This window comes from Ochotona princeps, chromosome 2, assembly GCF_030435755.1.
Source record: "Ochotona princeps isolate mOchPri1 chromosome 2, mOchPri1.hap1, whole genome shotgun sequence".
Taxonomy (NCBI): Eukaryota; Metazoa; Chordata; class Mammalia; order Lagomorpha; family Ochotonidae; genus Ochotona; species Ochotona princeps.
The window spans coordinates 100,792,753-100,809,583 of NC_080833.1; the positions used below are offsets into that span (position 1 = coordinate 100,792,753).

General features: G+C 39.7%; 1 protein-coding gene across 1 annotated transcript in view; it reads right to left on the minus strand.

Annotated features, from left to right (window-relative positions):
* Positions 1-16,831, minus strand: part of SPAG17 (sperm associated antigen 17) — a 204,528-nt gene that overhangs the window by 115,073 nt on the left and 72,624 nt on the right. The window contains exons 5-10 of the mRNA XM_058660118.1: positions 11,190-11,376; positions 9,501-9,695; positions 8,126-8,307; positions 4,153-4,314; positions 3,166-3,238; positions 2,857-2,969 (exon numbers count right to left, since the gene is read on the minus strand). Coding sequence (XP_058516101.1) covers positions 2,857-2,969; positions 3,166-3,238; positions 4,153-4,314; positions 8,126-8,307; positions 9,501-9,695; positions 11,190-11,376 — 912 coding nt within the window. The remainder of the gene's footprint in view (positions 1-2,856; positions 2,970-3,165; positions 3,239-4,152; positions 4,315-8,125; positions 8,308-9,500; positions 9,696-11,189; positions 11,377-16,831) is intronic.

Consider the following 16,831-nt stretch of genomic DNA (forward strand, 5'->3'; position numbering starts at 1 on the left):
TGAGAAGTATCCATTAGGTGGAAAGATTTCTAGGAAGGGAAGGTATAGTTCAAAGATTGAGGTGGAATTAGACAATATGTGAGGGGAGAGCCAGAGGGTTTACAGAAATGACAAGTAGTGTGGTGATGGGGAAAGGGGAGAGATAGAGCAGGACACATGAAGGGTGGGAGACAACAATCCAGCGTCATAGCTTCATGGCCTTTATGGGAAAGAGTAGGCAGTTTTAATTTTGCTCTGAAACCAGATTATAACTTCTATCATAATGATAGTGTGAAGAAGGCAACAAAACCAATGCTTAGCTATAGTTCTGGCTGCTCATTATAAACAGAAAGTCACACTACCTACAAAAGAAAACGTCCAAAATTGGTATTCAAATCTCATCGATAACACTAGAAGGAAGACAACATTGGAACAATGCCTACAAAATACTTATGTACAGATTGACTAAGTTCCAAGGTTATGCCTACCAATTACTACTTAAATAAACTACTTAAACTTTTTGTGTTCAGTTTCATTATTTTTAATGTGAAGGATACAAAATTTGCTGCTTCTCAGGATTGTTTTGAGGATTAAATTAATGAACAAATTGAGAGTATGTGGAATGATGCCTGCTCTCTATATATAAAGCTATAGCTATGGATGTATCCATATTCATATCTTAATCTCTTTCTCATCTACCTATCTACCATGAATAAGAACCATTTAAAATATACACAGAACATTCACAGGAATTGACCAACTATGTCAGCATACAACAGGTCGCAGAGAAAATTAAAAGTTTTAACTTGTTAAATGAGATTGGCAACCAACAATAAATGGTCAAAATTAAAATAATTCAAAGGTTAAGTAAGTAGATCAAAGATTTAGAATCAAATATACCAAAAGCCTCAAGGTAAGGCTGAAGAAATACTCAAGAGCAAGTAAAGCCCAAAAGACTGAAAACAAATGAAGTAAGTTTTTAATTAAAATGAAGTGCAAAGCAGACCGATGCAATTGTAATTCCTTATGGAGAGTTGTGACATTATGGGAAAAATCAGTCAGGGGTTGAAAATGGGGGGAGGGGAATCCCAGACTACAAAAAACTGTACGATAAATTTCAAAACTAAAAAAAAAAACATAAAAAATGAAGTAAAAAGAAAGTAGAAAGGATATAATAGAGATAAATCAATACATTAAAAAATAAATCGATAAAATTTTGATGCTTTGAAAAAAATCAATATGACAGATATATACACCATTAACAACAATGATGAAAAATGAAACAAAGGGTCCAAATAACACCAGTCACAAGACAGGAATCAAAATCAGTTATAGAAGAACTTATATATATATATAAAATTTATATATATATATATATAAATTAATATATATAAAATTAATGAACACATTGAGAGTATGTAGAATGATAGCAGGCTAAGCTATAGCGACAGCATCTAATTGATCAGTGTTTTGAGTCCCAGCTGTTTCAGTTCCAATCCGTCTTCCTATTTAGGGCCTGGGAAAGCAGGGGAGAATGGCACAAGCCCTTAGGCCCCTGCACTTACACAGGAGAACTGGAAAGAGATTCTAGCTCTTGGCTTCAGATCAGCTCACCTGCAGCCATTGTGGTAATTTGGGGAATGTCTCTCCTCTCTGTATATCTGCTTTTCCAATAAAAATAAATCTTTTAATTGAATCTCATTTTATTTTATTGGAAAGGCAAATAGCAAGGTCTTCCATCTGCTGGTTTACTTCCCAAGTTGCTGCAACAGCCAGAGCTGAGCTGATCCAAACTCAGGAGCCAGGAGCTTCTTCTGGGTCTCCCACATGGGTGCAGAGTCCCAGGGTTTTGGGCCATCCTAGACTGCTTTCCCAGGCCACAGGCAGGGAGGTGGATAGGAAGTGGACCAGCTAGGATATGAACTGGCACCCACATGGGATCCTGGGCTGTTGTGTCTGGCCCTAAAAATAAAATAATCTTTAAAAAAATACATTTACGCATTAAAGAATCTTGCATTGTATTCAAAATCCCAATAAAGTAGGCATATGGATAAGAACTATATGAGGAATTAAAATTGGTCTCAGAAGTAGAAAAACCTAACTAAACCTAAAAATGCTAAAGGAAATTTTAAGCTAGTTAAACCCAAAGGAAATGAAATCAGTATATGAGAGATTTATTTATAACGCCCACTTTTAACCTCAGTTCTCAGCATGTAAGACATGGAATCCATCAAGATGTCCATCAGCTGCTGACCAGATAAAGACTTTTTCAAAGGTGTTACTGCCAGAGGGAGGACCTTGTGGAGCACCCTGATTTTGAGTCCTGCCTGGAGCGATAGCAGGGAATGCATCTAATCCTGTGAAAGAAAAGCATTTTTTTTTTTCTCCTCGTTGTCCAACAAGGACACCTGATGATCAGCAGGGAGAAGGTGCCCATCTTAACGCCAGTAGAGGCCACAGCAGTTCTTCAACATACATGACTAGGGGAAATTATCTAAGGGATATATCACATTCCCCAGACTATGAATCTGGCCTGGAAGGTTGGCAGCGGCTCGCACCCACTTAGGATTCTGAGGTTCTTCCAAATTTCACCCTATCACAGGCACCATGCTCAAACTGCCATGGAAGAACACTCCCAGATAGCTGTTTCTGGGAACCCCTGAGCTCTATCTGATGAAGACTCAGAGGGACGAAAGTAGGTCCCCTGCATCCTGTGACATGGATATTCTGTGGGAATTTTGTGACAGAGTGGTAGCATGTGATGTGGTGTGTAGCTGGTCCTCTGAGCAATCACTGTGTCTGATTTGAGAGGCTGAGAGAATGCAACTGTCTTGGGTGGGTTATCACTAGACAAAAAACGCCTCAGAGTGCACCCACCTGTTCTAGCATACAGTGCAGTATCAGGGGTACAGAAATGAATTCCTCTGGAATTTGATTCAGCAAATCATTGTAATATCTCATGTCTACTTCTGTTGTGATGACAAGAGGCACTGTGAAATACAGAAAATATAATTGTCTAATTAAAATGTATTCCCTTGATTCTTATACCTAAATTCAACACGTAAATTCCAAGTTTGACCATGTACTGATAAATGGAGGAATGTATAAGAGCAGTATTAGAGCAGTGCCAGCTCATGGTGCACACACGGTGTGTACTCCCCCCCCAGTAACACAGTGCATACATGCCTTGACTTGGGGCTTGAGGTTCTTCAGACTGTGCTTTCTTCTTTCCAGGGGCTGGAGCAACAGATTGTACAGCCTAGAAGCAGAATCATTAAAAATCAACAACTGTGGTATCCAGCCAAGATGCTTTCATCAAATGCCAGTAGGATTTTGAGATTGTATAATTATGCCCATGCTTTCCAATCATCTGTAAATACTAAGATAAAAAAGGGCTCCTCTCCCCAGGAAGAATAGCAGCTAGTGGGTGTAGGCAACATGTATTTTTTTTCTTTTTGCCTTTGTCAAAAGGTTCCTGGTATTTCTTTATCATGTCTCTTATGAGGTCTTCAAAGAGACCTCAAGCCAAACAGCACCTGTGGTTTTGACAGAGGAACACTGGGCCAGGAGGAGAAAGAGCTGAACCAGCTCATTTCTTTTCAGTGACTCCTTGGTTTCCCTTACTGTAACAATTCTAAGAGCCCACTGAGCAACTGCAGGGAAGGTCACATGGTGGTGGTGGTGGGCTTGGTGACACCTGAGTCATGCTATTCTTCCCACCAAAAATCCTTTAGCACCCCTCAGCATAAAACTTGAACACGTTAACTCAGCACCAAAGGATGTTCATGATGTGGTCCCCACCTCTCCAGCTTTAGGCATTGTGATGGGACTCCACTTTGCACAGGTAACCTGGGAACACTGCACTACTCCCATGGGTCCTGGTTTGTGCCATGCTGCTGTTTTTCTTTGACCTTCCCATACCATTCTGGATCCTTGCCTTGAGAATATCTTCCGGGCTCTTTCTCACATCAGGCTTTCTAATAGCCATTTCATTGTCATGAACTCTGATATTACCATGACTCCATTCTCTCCATGCTACTTCACTCCAGATGTGGTGAGGTACAATTTTTTAAAATCACATCTAATATAATCCAAGTGTCTTCAAAGTATTAATTACATTTTATTTTTTTGGTTAAGCATCCAACCCACTAAAGATCTTTGACCCATGCCTACCTCAGGAATCGGTATGGCCTCTAAGATAGATTTCTCAGTAACCACTTGTGGGATGTTAATAAGCTGCATGCTTTCCAGATAGTGCTGGTGTTGCCTTTTCCAATCCAGGGTGTCATACATCAAGCATGCAATGTTTTCAAAAATTTCGGTGCCCAATTCCAGCTACAGGTGACAGAATGAATGACAACTGGTTATTAGTTTCATAACTGTTAAAATAGAGTATTTTATTTGTAGCTCCTGTAATAGCTAAACCTACCATCTTTTCTGTCATTTAATTGTTTTTTTTTTTTTTTTGACACTTTAGATGGCGCTGTGATCTCTTTTCTCCCCCTCCCAAGTTTATGATGAGGTAGCCAACTCCTGAATCCCCAACCACTGTACCCAGCCTTGATGACCAGATCTTCATCTGGAAATCCTATTTTATTTTTCTTGTGTGTCACAATTCAGACTGTCACTAGGTCTAGCAGTGTGGCTTGCATTCTTAGTAGCTCCATTAATAGATGTTAACAACCTCAGTATCCTCACTTGCTCTGCTCCATGCTCCATCTATCCAAGTACGTGGCCAAGAATGTGCAGTCACGATTTCTTCCTTTCCTTCTTGCCTCACTTCTTTCTTTTAACTTGTGTTATTTTTAGAGAAAAACACTAAGACATCTTGGTAGACAATTGCTTTTAGAATAATAGTTTTATGAGCACACAAGCCAGTTATAGATTAGATATATCTACCACTTGCATTTCTAGAGGTAGGGCAGCACTGTGAATTCTGGATCTGCTTGTGCACAAAGAAGGATAAAATTGCCTTATCTAATGTCTGAGATAAAGAAGTGAGGTAAGATGAGGTAGCTTGTTGTGGGGCCAGTGGATCACAGCCTGCCAGAAGTCCAGTAAAGGGCTCACCTGTGCCTGTCATTAGAGGACATGTACTCTTCTGGATTTACCTGCCTATGTTAAGACTGAAGATTTTTAGTTCTGCTTTAACATGGTTTTCCTTTGATTTGCATTTCTAGGAAATATGGTAAGGATTCACTCAAAGAACCCCTCAGTTTACCCTACTTAATTTTAAAAGTCAAACAGCAAATATGATGTGCTAAAGGTCAGCAACTTGATTTAGCAATCTTGGTCTTGATTTGAGATACTGCAGATGTGTTACTTGACTGGTTAGTATATGCCAGTGGCCTTTTGTTCGACGTAAGGCTTTCATTTGGCTTAGCAGAGATACGGCCTGCTTGTTACCAGATGAAGGTTGTAAATGTTTCCATTCTAAGAGGAAGAATGACTCCTTGGCTGGCTCCTATCTTGGATATGAGGCCATTATCAACTCACAGACATAGCCAAGTGCAATAGCATTTATTTGGCTTGCTTCTGATATAAGTAGATTTATCACTTTTACATTAAGTGATTCCAAGTTTAAAATGAACTTTGTGCCTCCACACTGAACTCTGGGACTTTTCCTTCTAGAATCCGACTTTGCTGCTAACCCTTTTCAAGGCTTTTGTTTCTCCTTGACTTCAATGTTGGGTTCTTCATACACAAATCCTACCTTGTAAAGCATGTCTGGGCTCGAAGTTCTGGCATAAGGATGATGTTTAATAAAAACTTGCAAGTTGCTTTATAGGATAGCAGTATGAACAACTGGACAGCACAGTTCCAACTAAATTTCCAGATAACTGAATATTTTGATTGTTGGCAGTTTCCTTCATGGCCAAACTAGACACTCTGGACAGCTCCAATGTCAGGAATACTGTGTCACAATCCATTGTTTCAACTATACTGGTAATATCTTTTCAACAAAAATATTTTTCCAAACTTCAAGTGCAATTTAAAATTTTCCTCTATTTTATAAAAAGTGAAATACAGCCACTATTATTTCCTTTAAAATGGACTCATGAAAGTCTTCTAACGAATAGGGAATTGTGGTCATTAAAGTGAAAGGCAGGATGCTAGAAGTGGAGCTGAGGATTTTGAAATTGCAGCTGTGTAGGCCATGTTGTCCACACATACACTGTAATGATCTACCAGGATGGACTCCATCTGGAACGCAATACATTTCAGCTCTTTTCAGTCTGTGACTGCAGAGGCAGAAGACACATGGAGGAAGCTCTGGCTAGTTCAGGAGGGAAAAAAAAGTCCTTGAAGGTAGTGCAATGCCACCTTACCAAACTGAGTTTGGAATTACCTGGCTCAAATCTCCCATACCCTGAAAAAACACACATATTCCTGACAAGGCAGATAGACAGGTCTTGGCCCAAAATGCAGATTTGAGGATGTGGGAGTTCGTCAGCCACAGATTGTATGTGCTTTGAAAAAGAGCTAGCCTCCTAGAGAGAGAGAGAGTAGAAAGCTGGCTTCGAGGCGAGACTCCATGATCTCAGGCAAGGTGCCACGTCCCTAAATACACCTTACATTTGTTGTGTATAAGAGAAAATGTCAATACAACAGGATGAACTGTTGAGAGTGCTTTATCACTTGGAATGCTAGTAACTCTGGGACAGGGAAACAGTATTGGCTCAAGATAACATGAAGCACAAAAGGACAGATGAAAATAGGTTCTGCTCTGAGTTCAGGTTTAGGAGACAGGAGCTTGAAAGACAAAGCAGGCCACCTATCTATATTTAGGTGAAGAAGTGGGAAGAGATAAGGTCAAAGGGAGACTGGAAGTTTGCTTAGGAAGAGGCTCTGCCTTAAGCCGCAGGCTTTCTATGTTCAGCTTCATTTTCCATGTATAATATTTGATTTTGCTCTTGTCAAGTATTGCCTTAGATGTTCTGCTTCTATGTATTGACATCTGATACCTTACGTGTTGAGTTTTGGCATTCAAACTGATGCACCTGTTGCTACTCACTTGGCTCCTGTCCACCTTTCAGGGTCCTAACCTGCTTCACGCCTCAATGCGTTCACTTACTTCACTAAGTGAACATCCATCTCAGGGCAATAGAATTAGGGGCTGGCAGAGTCTGAAGCATCATGCCCTAGTCCAGCTCTTACGTCTGGCATTCACTTCTTTTCCAAGAATCTCTTCCTTTTTTTTTTTCTGAATTAATAGAAAACTTAAGACTGTGTTTTATACAGCTGAGCACGTGGGTGTATTGGCACTTTGACTACTTCTCTGTTTCATGAGTTTCTGGTCTTGTCTCTCCGAGAGTTTCTCAGCAGTAGAGATGGGAAATGACTGCTCACTGTAGGACCAGGGTCAAACCCTTGGCATAGACCTTGTCTGCCAGACACATTCAAGATAAAATTTGGTGACAAAAACAAGGACTTGGAAGACAATGTCTGAACTTACATGTGAAAATACAGTGGAATAAAATACAAAATTAACTATCTGAATAATTAATTCTTTATATAATATTGCAATGTTAGGGGCTGGCGTTATGGCAGATGCTACTTTGAGTCCTGGATGCTCCATCTCTGATATAGTGCCCTATTAATGGCTTGGAAAAAAAACAAGGGAAGATTGCCCAAGTTCTTGGGCCCTTGCCACCTTCATTAGAGATCTAGATGTAGCACCTAGTTCCTGGCTTCTGTCTGGCTCAGCCCTGGTCACTGTGGGGATCTGAGAAGGGAACTAATACTGGAAAATCAATCTCTTTGTTCTCTTCGCCTTTCTTTTCCCCTGTCTCTATCCCTCTTTGGATAACTTTTTAAAATAAGCAAACAAATCGTAATATGTAAAACTCTTATTACTCCCTAGAAGACTGTTGAAGTATGTAAAAAAGCCAAATATCGCCAAAATGAAAAATCCACAATTATTTATGTACATCTTTCACATCCAATCTTTTGTAATTAATTCATAGGCTAAAAGATATAAACATACTATAACCACCACTGGACATTCAGTATTGAATGCCAAAGACTCTAGAGCAAAATCCTGCACTTAATGTTCAGTAAACCTCTGTGGAAAGGATGACCAGGGTACACAGAACTACAGTGTCACATGTTAAAATCACGTCTTCTCACCGAAGCAGACACTTACCATCATCTCGTTGTCTGACCAGTCGGAAGGGAAGAGAGCTGCCTTGACCGTGTATTCAAGTCGAGCCACATCAAAGAGATTTGTTTCAGGTTTCTCATTATTCAGGATTGGTTCCAAGTACTTCCAGAAAGTCTCCAGTTCTTTCATGTTATTATCTTTCTTCAGTATTTCGGCCTCTATGTCTAATAATGGCAACATGTTTATATTATGAAATGAGTGGGTTAAATTTCCAAGCGGATGTGACGAATCATAGACATTGCAAAAATGTTGATACAGTATTAGAAAGTGTAAATATGTAATTCTGAGAAGTATACAATTTAGGAAAACTGTACAATTATAAAATAAAGAGAGTTTATTTATGAGATGGACCTTATTGGGAGTGGTCTGGATTTGGATTGTAACTCTTAACAGCTGCCTCTAGGCTGAGAGGAGTTTCTGGCAAAATGGAAATAACAAAATATACTTTCTGGAGTGGTTGTGAAAACTACATGAATCAATGTACTTAAAAGCCCTTACATTGAGCCTAGCCTCGTGCCCAAGCTGTATATAAGTATGTAATAGCTATCATCATCATCATCATTGGTAGCTATTTCTAATTTTGATCAATTTAAAAGTATAATGTTGCAGAATTTGAGGAGTGATTTTATAAATTTTAAAATGCACTTTGTAAATGATATTATTAACAGATAGCAATAAGAGCACCAGCATAAATAGCATTCACATAACATCATAAACAAAGGCCACAGAAACATTTTGGATAACACATGCTTACACTAAATCCCAGTTCAAACACAGAAAACATACAGTAGCTCCTTGGTTCCTTCACACTTACATATTCTAGCACAGTTTTCTTTGATGAAGATGTCAAGGTTGAGAGATAGCTGAGAGATACTGTGGTTGCTACTATTTATCTCACAACTTACTACTCTTAGACCAGGAAGAAAAAAGTACCCCTCTGCTTTATCACAAGAAGCCAGTAGCAGAACAGGGCAAAAACCCAAGACTGTGTCCTCCCTTGGACTGCTTGGTGAATGGTTTTTGCCAGAACAGATTATTAACAGAAATCTGTCCAGTCCATGCTTTAGTTAGAAGTCACAGATAAATGTTCTTAGATACTTAGGTGGATAACCAAACCTTCTGAACTACAGTCCACACTTCCCTTGGCTACACAGGAATACACGCACAGTATGATTCTAATTTGCAACATTTACGACGCTTGGCTGGTACAAATAGAATAAGCAGCAAATTAAAGTCTTGAAAGGATTTAATAACGTATGCGTTGTATGACTCTGCTTTGGACAGCAAATCGTGTTTGTACTTTAAGGATAGTGGGTAATGCTGGAGGACTCAGTGAGTTGTGTAGCTCACTGCATACCTTCTGGCTGAAGAAAAACTTCCTGCTGCTGGCTAACTGCTGCCAGGTGTGTCTGCAGAGGTTCATAATTCTCTGAAGATATTTTAATAACGCTGGATATGGGAACGCCGAGCTCAGTCATAATCGCTAATAGCTGAGGATTGTTGAAGCCTGCGACTATAAAGTAATGTTGGGCACCATCATCTGGCTCATCGTCTGCTCAAAATACCAGAGGGAAGAGAAGCCAACATTGTTAAAGAGAGCAGGTTGCACTCGGCCAGTGCAATGAGAAATATATGTTATGCATGCATTTATAATCTCCCCCGGCTTGCTCCAAATGAGCCCACTTGGCTGGAATGCAGTCATGTTGGCTGTTTTTCATTATTGCCCTTCCAGTAAGAAGGCAGTGACTGTTTTACAAAATATTAAATCACATTTGCAAATGAGACAAGCGGGCTAGGAGGACAAACATACACGTGGCCTGTGGTCATACAAAGTGTAGGCTTGGGTTTGTCAGAGTTTAGCTTATACCTTTTTTTTTTTTTAGTCCTAATCTCTTTTGAGCAACATCTGGCTTTACTCCTGAATTACAAGTAGCTGCAGCTTTGTGGTATTTTATAAGTAGAGGTGTTTACAGGAGAGGGAAATATTGGATATAGAAGTGCTCATACCAAGATATCATGCATACTTAAGCCAATGAGTGCCAATTCTGAGTATAGATTATGAAGGAGCTACACATTTATTTCATGAAATTGTAAAACATACTATACATCTTCCTAAAATGTTTCTGTTCTATTGCTCCCTGGTTATACTATTTTATTACTAATGAGATGTAAGTTTATCCTAGGGTGTGGTATTCTGGGGGATGAACATAGATATTGTACTTCAATACTGACAATTTATTAAATATCACATTTCACAGTAGCCTGCTGGAAACATACAAATAGTATAACAAACATAAAACTTTTAATTTTTAAGCAGTGATTTTTCTCTGGTAACTAAACAAATCCATGTTACCCATGGGATTCATCATATTACTTCTAACTAGTGGATTTAAAGCAGAGATATAGAGAAGCAGTAAATGGGCAAATGCCGTGAATGCCTATCATTATCTCCCTCACATATAATGCAGATCCTAACAGATAGTCCCAGTTGGTTCAAGAAAAGGCAGCAATGAATTATGCATAGCTACTATGGACAAATAACTTCTACGTCAATAGTTTAAAATGCAAGAAAATTCTAGGTGCTCTATCTAGGACAAAACGGTGGGGTGGGGGGGAGTTGCAATCTGGAAGATAGTTGGCCTGTGTGCATCTCAAATTAACTGCTCTCATTTTTATTACTACTGTAGTTCACTCATGACAGTAATAACATTTCACTTTGCCTTATAATTATGTCTGAGTATCCTTAATGTTTTTTAACAAAGCAGTAAGCTAGCTTTGTTGTGGCAGAATCGGCTACTTCATCAGCTGCTTCATGCTTTATTTGCATTGTATTTAGGCACCTATAAAGATCCATGGTAAATACATATTTACTACAAACTCAAATGTGTGGCAAAAAAGAAATCATTGCCTTTTAGAATGTCATGGGGAGTTAGTGATCTATGCTTTTGTGAAGAGTGAGCAAACGCAAGCATTGGATCAGATTTGTCACGATGTCGTGGGTCATACGCAAGCCCTGAAGTTAACCCCCAGGAGCTGCCTCACTGACCGATGTAGTGTTTGGGCTCGTCTTCTTCTCCTCTCTGCTTTAGCTGGGTGGTCTTTTTCACCAATGTGTTGGCCTCAGGCTGATCCTTTCCCTTTCCCTTAGCAACCTTGGCAGCTGCGTTCTTCTTCTCCTTGGAAGATTTTGCTTTTCCTTTGTCCTTTTCCAGCTTAAGCTTATCTTCTGTTATCTAGAACGACAGAACACCTTTTCCTTCAAGACACAATAGTTATTAAGGAATGGTTTTTCTACCGTCAAGTGCAGTATTCTTTTGTTTCATTCCATCACTTATTTACCTATTTATTTTTCAGAGATTTAAAAAACATATTTTAACTTATTTATATAAAATGAATACGTTGCACATGTCACAATGCAGATTTAGGAGCATAATGATGTTTCACATCCTACCTGCCCTCCTTCCAATGTTCCCCACCCACCCTCTTCCTTTCTTATTTTTTTTTCCTTTTTTAAACTTTTTACAATGGCACGCTTCAGTTCGCTTCTCAATCACAGGCTTAACACTCCATTAGGCAAAAAAGTTCATGACTAGAAAGCAGAAAAATACTCCTACTGTTCCTCAAGGGTACAGTAGACAAAGGCTACTGCAAGCAACAATCAAACCTGCAAACGTTTCCAGCCTGTAGAAATTCCAGCTTGAGTCTAAATTGTGATAAGGCATATCTATGTGTAAAGACTGGAGGGCAGATGTCATGAAGTTTATACAAAGAATATGTAAGAGAAAAAATTATCATAGATCAGAGTCAAGCTTGGCCTAAATAAGTCACTCAGTTGTTTGGAGACCTGGTGGAAGGATTATTATGAGTCTACTGTCATGTAGGAGTTTAGGTTTGTCTTTTAGCTCAATCCTAGCAAGACTGCGTCTCTGAGACAGAGTTCATTATCAAAAACAAAGTATATATTTAAAATAAAAAAGTAGTTTTTCCCCTAAAATCTCCAATAAAAAACTGCTTTTTTTTGATAATCCTACTTATAAATGCACAGCTACAAACAAGAACTTTTATTTGATACATTGAAAGATGACCAGCACAAAATATCAATTAGTGGCACAATTCAGGTTGGAGGCATGCTCAGGTTGTCATGACTCAATATCTCTGCCAACTTTTCAAATAATTGCCAAAGACGGTGCTCTGTTCCATAATGTAGTTATGCTTTTGATTCATACTTAGATAAATAAGTGGCAGTGCAAAATCATGGTGGCTAAACAGACCTAGGAAATGATTAATTTTCTATACTCATCAAAACTGGAAAAAAAGGGAATTATTGTGACAGTATCTTAGACACATATACATATTTTGCTTTCAAGTTCTGGAATCTAACTTTGAAAACCTAATACTTTTAGAGGTTGTTGCTCTGGCACCCAGTTAACAGAATGCAGTATAGAAGGCAAGAGGAGTACTCTCTCACTCTTCCATCTGGCTGTTTTGGGATCCAGAAAACCCAATTTGGCTTTGAAACCCAGAAGTGCTATCAGTGGTGCCAGTGGTTTCTCCATGAGTGTCCAGCACCTGTGGCTCATTGAGGGTGCACTCTTGTGCTCTCGGAACCTGTACTCAATAGCACAGGTCAATACTTGCAGAAACTGTGGGTGCTGCTGACAACCTTGGGTGAGGGCAGGAACAGACCATGAGCATTGCTAAAGTCAAACTCTTTCTAGACTTCATACTGCTTTTTAGACTATATTTAATGACACAAATGAAAACTTACAATTTTTATTTATTTTTATTGGAAAGTAGGATTAACAGAGAGGAGAGACAGAAATATCTTGCATCTGCTGGTTCATTCCCCAGTGGCTGCAATGACTGGAGCTCAGCCAATCTAAAGCCAGGAGCCAGGCGTCTCCTCAAGGTCTCCCACACAGGTGTAGGGTCCCAAGGCTTTGGGCCATTTAACTTCATGGCATTGAATGTTTCTAGCTCTCTTCCTGCTGTTGATTTTGTTTAGTGGCTTTTTATTTAAGGGGCTGTATAATTGCTGTGTAATGGAGACTATCATATCCAGATGTGAGGCTACAATGCGGTATGCATCTGTATTTCCAGATCAAAGATGGACTCCCAAGGAAACTATTAAATATACTTCGAAAACAGAATGATGGACTCTCTGCTATGTCCATACCGGCAATGATGGACTTATGACTTTATGAAGAACTATATCATAGTAATAATATAGGGGAAATCAGTGTATGTGTGTGGGGGGAGGGATTTGGGGAGGGGACCAGGGAAATTCCACAGCCTTTAGAACTTTATCATAAAATAATAATAATAATAATAAAAGGAGCAAAAAAGAAAGAAAGAAAACATTGAAGGTATGGCGACAAGGCGGCTACAATTCATGAGAAGGTGGAATTGGGTGAGATCAAAGGTTTGAATCAAGGATCCGACTGTGACAGGAGAAACAAGGGGAGTAGCTGGGTGTGGATACACACGAAGTCCTGATGATACTGAGGAAGTTTCTCAGGTTTTTAAATGAATCATGAGGCAAAACCATAAACTGGATCAGACAGGTAAATTTACTGTAAGTGGAATACTGTAATAGCAAAGCACAATTAGATAGTAGGAGAGGTGCTTTGCAGGCAACAACTTATTTGTTTTTAAAGGTTTACTTATTTTTGTTGGAAAGGCAGATCAGATTTATGAGAGAAAGAGAGAGAGAAAAATCTTCTATCAACTGGTTCACTCCCCAAATGGCCGCATCGGCTGAGTTGAGCCAAGCTGAAAACAGAACCTAGGAGAATTCTTCTAATCTCTAACATGGGTTCAGGGTCTCAAGGATTTGGGTCATCCTTTGCTGCTTTCCCAGGTTGTAAGCAGGAAGCTGGATGGGAGGTGGAGCAGCTGGGACCCTCATGAATGAGCACCCATTTGGAAAACTGACATTTGCAAGTAGAGGGCTAGCCAGCTGAGCCACTGCACTGATCCCTGCAGGCATCCTCTTTAACTTCATCTCCCAAGGCAACACGTGACACGGTCCATTTCCATTGTATAAACGAAGACACACAGTTTGTCGTAACACACACAGCTGTGATAGATACATAGACGGTTAACTTCAAATCCTAAACAACTGTATTTCCTTGGTTCTCCAGTCAACACTAGTCTCTGATGCTCTCTCAACTTGTTTTCCTTGCAAGACTGCCCTCCCCATACTTTGCATTCCCAGTGGCCAAGTAACACTTGACGGATGGTCAATGTTCTGTCATTTTCCCAGGGTAACTTGGCCGACTCTTCTTTCTCTTCACTGCTTGTCACTTCTCCCTTCTTTTCCTTTCTTTCTGCTTTGCGTCCCTTTAATACCACCCAACCTGGAAAACTGGAGCAACACACCTTTCAAGCTAGTTTTCACTTAACTTTGAAAGATTGCAATTTTTGTTCTTCACCTTCACAACTACATGTATTTTAATTTTTAAGATTTATTCATTTTTATTGGAAAGTCAGATATACAGAGAGGAAGATATTCCATCTCATGGCTCACTACCCAAGTGGTTGCAATGACTGGAGCTCAGCCAATCTGAAGCCAGGAGTCAGGAACAACTTCTGGGTCTCCCATGCAGGTACAGGGTCCCAAGGCTTTGGGCCATCCTCTACTGCTTTCCCAGGTCACAAGAAGGGAGCTGGATTGAAAGCAGGGCCACCAGGACAAAAACTGGCAACCATACGGGATCCTGGCACATGCAAGGCAAGGACTTTAGCCACTAGGCTACCACACCAGGCCCAAAATTATATTTTAAAAGAGGATTCTTATAAATTCTGATTCACTTATTTAGCTTAATTTGTTATCAAAGCAAATATAATACTAGAAAAATGGAAAAAATATGAAGAATTTATGAAAGTCATCATAATTCTACCACTCAGAGAAGATGGGTGAGGAAGATACTTAACGCATTCTTTTAAATCAATCGTATGCAAAATTTTAACATAATTGTTACTGTTCTCTCTATGCTTGTAGTATCCTGCATTTTAAAAATATTTATTTTTGTTGCATAGTCAGATATATATAGAGAAGAGGAGAGACAAAGAGGAAGATCTTCCTCAGATGGTTCACTCCCCAAATGATTGTAACGGCTGGAGCTGCGCAAATCCGAAGCCAGAAGCCAGGGGCTCTTGTGGGTCTCCCACAGTGTGCAGGGTCCCAAGGCTTTGGACCGTCCTTGGCTGCTTCCCAGGTCACAAGCAGGGAGCTGGATGGGAAGCAGGGCTGCTGAAGTTAGAACCGGTGCCCATATGGGATCCCGGTGAGTTCAAGGCGAGAACTTTAGCCACTAGGCCATTGCAGCAGGCCCAAGTATCCTGCATTTTCTGTTTGAAAATAAATACATATTCAATTGGTAGAATTTTAAGAAGTATTAGTCTGTGAAGAATGACTGAGGTAGAGAAAAAATTGTCTCAGACAGAGACACTCCACAGTGTAGAAGAAAAGCTGATGGAAGTATGTACGTCCTCCTGGACCCCAGGCAGAGATGTCCTTGGTGGATTTCTCAATGTCTTCATTTCCCACTCAGTCCCTTTGACTCTATCATGTTTGACTTCAATGGTGAGCTACCATGGAGTCTTTTCTTACTCCTTCCGACCTCCAGAATTGCACTGAACCAGCACAGTCCCTCTGACCTTGACTGCTTGGCCTCTGGAAAGGTACCTGGGTTCAAAGCTGAAGCGTACTTTTATACCCAGTCTCAGTCATAGGAAAAGCAGCTCCTGTCTTTTCTTCCTGTTCTTCACAGTCCAAGTAGTCCTCTCGTGTACATGTTTGTGTCTCGGGACCAGGAGGTGAGCAGGGAGTGATTCAGCTTAACAGAGTATTCAGCAGTGCTGATCTCCCCTAACTCTTGAACTGAACTTGGCTCTGGCCAGCTGTTTCTTCGGCCTTTGCTGCTTCTGGGGAGCAAAGCTTGCACAGTCCTGTACTGTGGTCATTTACTTACAACTTCATTCAGAGGGATCTCTTGCTGATTCAAGGCTAAAAGTTGGGAGTGGAGTATCCAAAGAGAACCAGTTTGTGGAACATATGTTTGTGGAACATACGTTCCCCAGCATATGAAGATTGAGTCAAGTTTGTTACAGAATACATTTTCTTTAAAATCCAGTAAATACAGAAATCACATGGGTGCCACCTACTATGAGAAGGCTTTGGATAGGCAAAGAGGTTTCTCAACAAACTCAGCCACATGGCAGAAATGGGCTTACTGTCTTAGCAACAGCTAAAACAAGTGTTGGCATTTCACATATTCAGTTGAATATCCAGTGATATCTACCTAGAATCCTTAATCTTAAATCAGTCTCAGGTTTTTCTTTTTTAAATTAAAGGTATGTAGTTTTGGAGTACGGTGTTCTAGTTCAGTACAGGTTACAATGAGTAGTGGTCAAATCCAGCTAGTTGGCATTTCCATTACCCTCATCATCTTTCCTAAATAATTTTTGTTTAACATGTAATAACTGCACAGATTACAGATTTTTTCAAAGGATAATCTAGCTATTTGGTAGTTCAAAATTCTTAAATCATATTTTAAATGGCTTTCATTAAAATATTATTCATGCTTACTTATTCTACTCTTCCCACTGAGTGGCAGACAAATGGTAAAAATGAATGAGATCGATAGTAAATAGTCATGTTTCATTTGATTCTTATTGTTTGTA